This window comes from Anolis carolinensis, chromosome 6, assembly GCF_035594765.1.
Source record: "Anolis carolinensis isolate JA03-04 chromosome 6, rAnoCar3.1.pri, whole genome shotgun sequence".
Taxonomy (NCBI): domain Eukaryota; kingdom Metazoa; phylum Chordata; class Lepidosauria; order Squamata; family Dactyloidae; genus Anolis; species Anolis carolinensis.
Genome location: NC_085846.1, coordinates 85186641 through 85192608, shown reverse-complemented (window position 1 = coordinate 85192608; position 5968 = coordinate 85186641). Strand labels below are relative to the sequence as shown.

The 5968-nt window shown below is 52.4% G+C and overlaps 1 protein-coding gene across 2 annotated transcripts; it reads right to left on the bottom strand.

The window, feature by feature from the left end:
• Window positions 1-370: 370 nt before the first annotated feature.
• Window positions 371-4666, bottom strand: sp8 (Sp8 transcription factor). 2 transcript variants are annotated; one of them, XM_062957423.1, is made up of 3 exons: window positions 4112-4666; window positions 3620-3810; window positions 371-2204 (listed from the first exon to the last, which is right to left on the bottom strand). In XM_062957423.1, exon 3 carries the CDS (start codon window positions 2169-2171, stop codon window positions 768-770), a length of 1404 nt encoding a protein of 467 aa, XP_062813493.1. In that variant the 5' UTR covers window positions 2172-2204; window positions 3620-3810; window positions 4112-4666; the 3' UTR covers window positions 371-767. The 2 variants fall into 2 exon arrangements, with proteins under 2 accessions (XP_062813493.1, XP_062813492.1); XM_062957422.1 differs by lacking the exon at window positions 3620-3810.
• Between the last annotated feature and the right edge of the window lie 1302 nt (window positions 4667-5968).

The following is a 5968-nucleotide window of genomic DNA, read 5'->3' as shown; positions in this document are numbered from 1 at the left end:
CCTATCTCCTCGAAGGGAGTCAGGGCGGATTCCAATGACTTCCAAAAACATAAATATTGGCATAAAATCCCAACAAGACCCCACATAGGAACACAGTGTTAAAAACCTAACATCGAATTAAACCTAGTATCAGTGAATTGGGTCAAGCAAACCAGTGATTCCGGCCAGGAAAGCCTTGGAGAATACATACAACTCCCATGGTTCCATATAGCATTGAGCCATGGAGTATCCAACTGCATTGTTCTACAGCAGACATGGGCCAACTTGGTGCCTAGGGGTGTTTTGGACTTCAACTCCCACCATTCCTAACAGCCTCAGGCCCCTTCCTTTTACCCCACAGCCGCTTAAGCGGCTGTGGGGTAAAAGGAAGGGGCCTGAGGCTGTTAGGAATGGTGGGAGTTGAAGTCCAAAACACCCCTAGGCACCAAGTTGGCCCATGCCTGCTCTTCACTCTCCGGAAAACTCACAGCAAACTTGGAGAAGCACCTTCTCAAAAATATCTTGTCTATGGCGCCAGTTGGGAAGTCACTTTGGGGAGCAAGTTTGGGGCTTGGATCTCCTTCTCGCCCTGGGCTTTTGGGGTCCACCAGTCACTTTTGGTCCCCCATAAACAGTGTGGGAGGGGATTTGGAGGAGGCAGGGTTAAGAAGAAGGAGCGCTGGAAAAGAAGGGCAGGAGACGTCCCAAAGTGGAAGGGAATGAAAGCCTTCGGGCAGGAGACGTCCCAAAGTGGGAGCGGGGCAAGGAGGGAATGTCAAGCGGGCGTTTCACTCCAAGCCGTTCCTATGGCCCGCTTCGGGCGGCGGCGGCGGGGCGAGCAACTCCGGCGAGTGGCAAGGAGGGCTCCCGGGCGCGCTGTGCTCGCTGTCGGTGTCGCTGCCCTTCTTGACGGAGACGCCAGCCCCGCTCCCGTTGCCTCCTCCTCCTCCTCCGGCGCTGCTGTGTGTCTTGACGTGCTTGCTGAGGTGGTCGGAGCGCATGAAGCGCTTGTTGCAGACGGGGCAGGCGAAGCGCTTCTCGCCGGTGTGGGTGCGGAGGTGGCGCTGGAGCTCGTCGGAGCGGGTGAAGCGCTTCCCGCAGAAGAGCCAATTGCAGACGAAGGGCCGCTCGCCCGTGTGCCAGCGCAGGTGCGCCTTCAGGTGCGAGGTCTTGCCGTAGACCTTCCCGCAGCCCGGGATGTGGCAGCTGTGCAGGCCTTTGCGGCGGAGGCTGGCTCCGGCCGGGCCCAGCCGCTCCGCTTCCTGGCAGTTGGGGCAGTCGCAAGTGGCGCGGCCCGAATAGCGCCTCGACGAGGACGAGGAAGAGCGCGGGGAGACGCCCGGGCCGCCGCCCACCCCCATGATAGACCCGCCTGAGCCCGCTGTTAAAGGGGACGGCGCCGCGTCCGGATACACCGGCTTGAAGCCGTCCATGAGGTGCTGCCCGCCCAAGAGGTGCGAGGACGACGACGCCGCCGAAGGGCTGAAGGCGGAATGTCCCGCCAAGGTGGAGTAATCCGAGTTGTAGGCGCCCAAAGGGGAGTGCAGGGAGCCGGCCTGGAGTCCCACGACGGCGGCGGCGGGGTGGACCCCGTTGGGATTCTGCACGTCGAGCCACCCGGCGGCGCCGACGTCCCACCAGCTGGAAGCGCCCGCCTCGCTCGGGTGCGAGGGCTTGAACCACGACTCGTAGGGATGCGCCATGCCCACGCGCGGGTACAAGCCCTGCAGGCCGTCCACCGAAGGGTGCACCTTGGACAGGAAGACCGGCGGCTCCTGCACCCCTCCGCCGCCGCCGTTCCCGCCGCCACCCCCTCCGCCGCCGCCTCCCGTCTGGAAGTAGTCGTTGCCGAAAGGAGAGGCCGAGGCGGCGCCGCTGGAGGTGAGCGAGAAGGCGCTGCTGGAGCCCGGGCTGGACGAGCCCCCGCCGCCGCCGCTGCAGCTGAACGAGTCCGACACCAGCGCCGCCGCCGCCGCTGCTGCTGCCGCCGCTGCCGCCGCCGCGTGAGCCGAGGAAGAGCCATTGCGCGCCAAGCCCGAGCCCAGAGCCACGTTGCAGCTGGACGAGGAGGACGAGGAGGACGAGGAGCGCTTCCACGGGTGGAAGCCCTTGGCGAAGGCCGAGGCGCCGTCGGAGAGGGACGAGGGAGAAGGGCTGGCGCTGCCGATCTTGTTGCAAGTGGCGGCGAGCATGGCCAAGGGAGTGGAGCCCAGGCGCGGTTCCTCCTGCGGAGAAGGAAGGAAGGAGGGAGGGAGGAAGGAAAGAGGGAGGGAGTGAGAGAAGCACCCGTTAGGCTCAGCAGGGAGGACGACCGAGAAGAGAAGAGAGAAGGAAGAAGAAAGAAAGCCAAGAGAGAGATGAAGGGAAGAAGGAAGGAAGGAAGGAAGGAAGGAAGGAAGGAAGGAAGGAAGGAAGGAAGGAAGGAAGGAAGGAAGGAGAAAGAAAGCCAGGAGATAGAGGAAGGAAAGAAGGAAGGAAGGAAGGAAGGAAGGAAGGAAGGAAGGAAGGAAGGAAGGAAGGAAGGAAGGAAGGAAGGAAGGAAAGAGAAAGGAAGGAAAGAAGAGGGAAGGAAGGAAAGAAGGAAGGAGGGAGAGACAGGAAGGAAGGAAGGAAGAAGACGGAAAGAAGGAAGGAAGAAGAAAGAAAGCCAGGAGAGAGGGGGGAGGAAAGAAGGAGGGAGACAAAGCCAGGAGAGAGAAGAAGAAAGAACAAGAAGGAAGGAAGGAAGGAAGGAGAGAGAGAGAGGATGAAAGGAAGGAAAGAAGAAAGAAAGAAGGAAAAAGAAAGCCAGGAGAGAGACAGGAGGGAGGAAAGGAAAGAAGTATAAAGAAAGCCAGGAGAGAGAGAGAAAGGAAGGGGAGAAAGGAAGGAAAGAAAGAAATAAGGAACGAAGAAGAGAGAGAAAGAGAGAAGGAAGGAAGGAAGAAAGGAAGGAAGGAAGAGAGAAAGAGAAAGGAGAGAGAGGAAGGAAGGATCTATACTGCCATAGAATGCAGTTTGTGGCCAGTTCCGACTCCTATACTACAGTTTTCGAAGTGCATTATATAGGTCCCCACTTGACCACATCATGCAACTCAAACTGCATCATTTGACAGTGTAGATTCAGCGGAAGGAAGGAAGGAAGGATTTCCCCATTCTTTCCACCTACCACGAAATTATCGCTCCTGTGGTCACTCAGCGATAGGGCAAAGTGGACAGATCATGGCATCAAAAACAAAAAAACCCGCCGTGTTTAAACCAAGTACTCCCCGGGTACGGTTTGCCTAGGGGTCTCCTCCAAATTGGGGCTAATATCCCGTCGGAGAAGAGGGTCAAAGATGGGTTAAAGCGCTACAAAACCGGCCTTCCTGAGGCCCCGTCTACACTGATCATTGAAGGCTAGCTCCAAACTGGAAAAAAAGCAAGCTTTGTGGGTTGGTGCATTCTCTTCTAGGCCTCCAAAGGATTCCAGGATTTCCTGAGATCCTAGAGAAACCGCTTTCCTCGACATTGCATTAAATCGGGAGCTCTAACTGGAAGGGATCCAAGGAGGAAAGGGAAGCAATATGAATACATCTCCAAAACAGACTCTGTAAGATTCCCTCCCTGGAAAGCCTTCCCTTGCATGCATCCAAGAAGCAGAAAGAAAAAGAAAACATACCTGTAATAAATGAAGGGTTAAAAAGGAGGGCAAATGAAGAAGTTTTCTCAGTTTTTGAAATATTGGGAAGAAGAGGCAGAAAGCAGTCGCCTTGTTTTTTCCACCAGTTCTCCAGGGATGGAGAGGAAGATAATCCCTGCCGCTTCCGAGGTTGTTGGGGGCGAGTGCCCTTCAAACCTTTCTCTTGCTCGCTGACAAAAAAAGGGGGAGGAAAAAAGTGACTGCCCTCTTCCCCTCTCCTCCCTCCCCCTTTCCCCCTCTTTTCTTTTCTCTCGAACTCCTTCGGACTTAGAGAAAGGGAGGCAAAGGGGGGGGGAGGACTCAATGGAGGAGACTGATAGCCCCCCGGTCAACACAAGGGCTCACTTTAACCCTTCTCCGAGCAGGAGAAAGAAAAAAAGAGGACCCAATTAAAAGAGCAAAGGAAGGGGGGGGGGAGAAGAAAAGGGTGGGGGGGGGGGGGTAAAGGAGAAAGCAAAGCCTGAGACTCACCCCTAGCAGTGAAGTTGCCATGCCACAAGGCGCCCTCCTCTCCGAGGATTCTCTCTCTCTTTTTTTCTATATTGATAAATCAGAGGCCGCGGTTGCTGTTGCGCGTGTTTTTTTTAGAGGTGTGCAATACAATGATCAGTTCCGCCCCTTCCAGCCCAATTGTAGCTCCCTGGCAAGGCTTTGAAGTGCCGCGGAGAGGCCGGCAACCAATCCGGGGGCGCCGGTGGGACGAGGACGCGCCCCGGGTGGACGTGCGCGCACCCGTGACGCCAACAGCGCCGCGCGCCCTCCTCCGCGCTTCCTCCTCTTCTTTCCCTTGAAGAAAGAACGCTGCTGCTGCTGCTGTTATCTCTGGATTCAGGAGAGAGGGGCTGGATCTCTGGATCACTTTGTGTCTGCCTGCCTAACCCTAGTCAGTGAGTCAGTGTGGACTCATGTCATTGCAGTTCAGACTGCATTACTTGCCCTATCATGCGCTTGCAGAAAGTCAGGCTGCCCTATAGGACAGCAAGAAAGACACTCGAAGCCTTCACTCAGAGTCCGCAAAAGAGGGAGAAGCCTGCTTAATTTTATTACCATGTTTCCCCGAAAATAAGACACTGCCTTATTTTTTCCTCTATTTTTTCCACTATGGCTTATTTTCAAGGGATGTCTTATTTTTATTAATTAATTAATTAATTAGTGACATTTATATCCTGCCATTCTCACCCCGAAGGGGTCTCAGGGCAGCTTACAAGTTATATATACAGTAGAGTCTCGCTTATCCAACATTCTGGATTATCCAACGCATTTTGTAGTCAATGTTTTCAATACATCTTACTGTGTATTGAACTACTTTTTCTGTCAAATTTGTTGTATAACATGATGTTTTGGTGCTTAATTTGTAAGATCATTTTTTTTCTTGTCAGGAGCAACCAGAGTTGCTTTTGGAGTGAGAGAATTGGCCGTCTGCAAGGACGTTGCCCAGGAGACGCCCGGATGTTTTGATGTTTTACCATCCTTGTGGGAGGCTTCTCTCATGTCCCCGCATGGAGCTGGAGCTGATAGAGGGAGCTCATCCACACTCTCCCCGGGTGGGATTCAAACCTGGCAGCCCTCAGGTCAGCAACCCAACCTTCAAGTCACAAGCCTTTTATCCCCTAGGCCAGGGGTCCTCAAACTTTTGAAGCAGAGGGCCGGTCCACTATCCTTCAGACTGTTGAGGGGCCGAATTATCATTAAAAAAATACAAATTCCTATGCATACTGCACATGTCTTATTTGTAGTGCAACAACAATAACAACAACGAAAGAACAATACAATATTTAAAAATGAAAACAATTTTAACCAACATAAACCTATCAGGATTTAAATGGAAAGTGTGGGCCTGCTACTGGCCAATGAGATAGTCAAGTTAATTAGGATTGTTGTTGTGTGCCTTCAAGTCATTTCAGACTTTGGCCAAGCCTAAGTCTAAAATTAATTATTTATTTACTACATTTATATCCCACCCTTCTCACCCAGAAGGGGACTCAGAGCACCTGTATGTACATACAATATATTATATTATTAGCATAGCACAATATTAGCATTATATATTACTATACTGAACTATATCACTATACTATTATATAATATGTAATATATAACATATAATTAATATTATTATATGGTATTATTATTAGTATTATGTTGTATAACATAATATTATTATCAATATTATATGTATATACAATATATTATATTATTAAAACTGATATAAAATATTATATTATAAAACTGAGGGTGGGGGCCAAGTAAATGACCTTGGAGGGCCGCATCCGCCCCCCGGGCCTTAGTTTGGGGACCCCTGCCCTAGGCCATCGGAGGCTCCTGTAA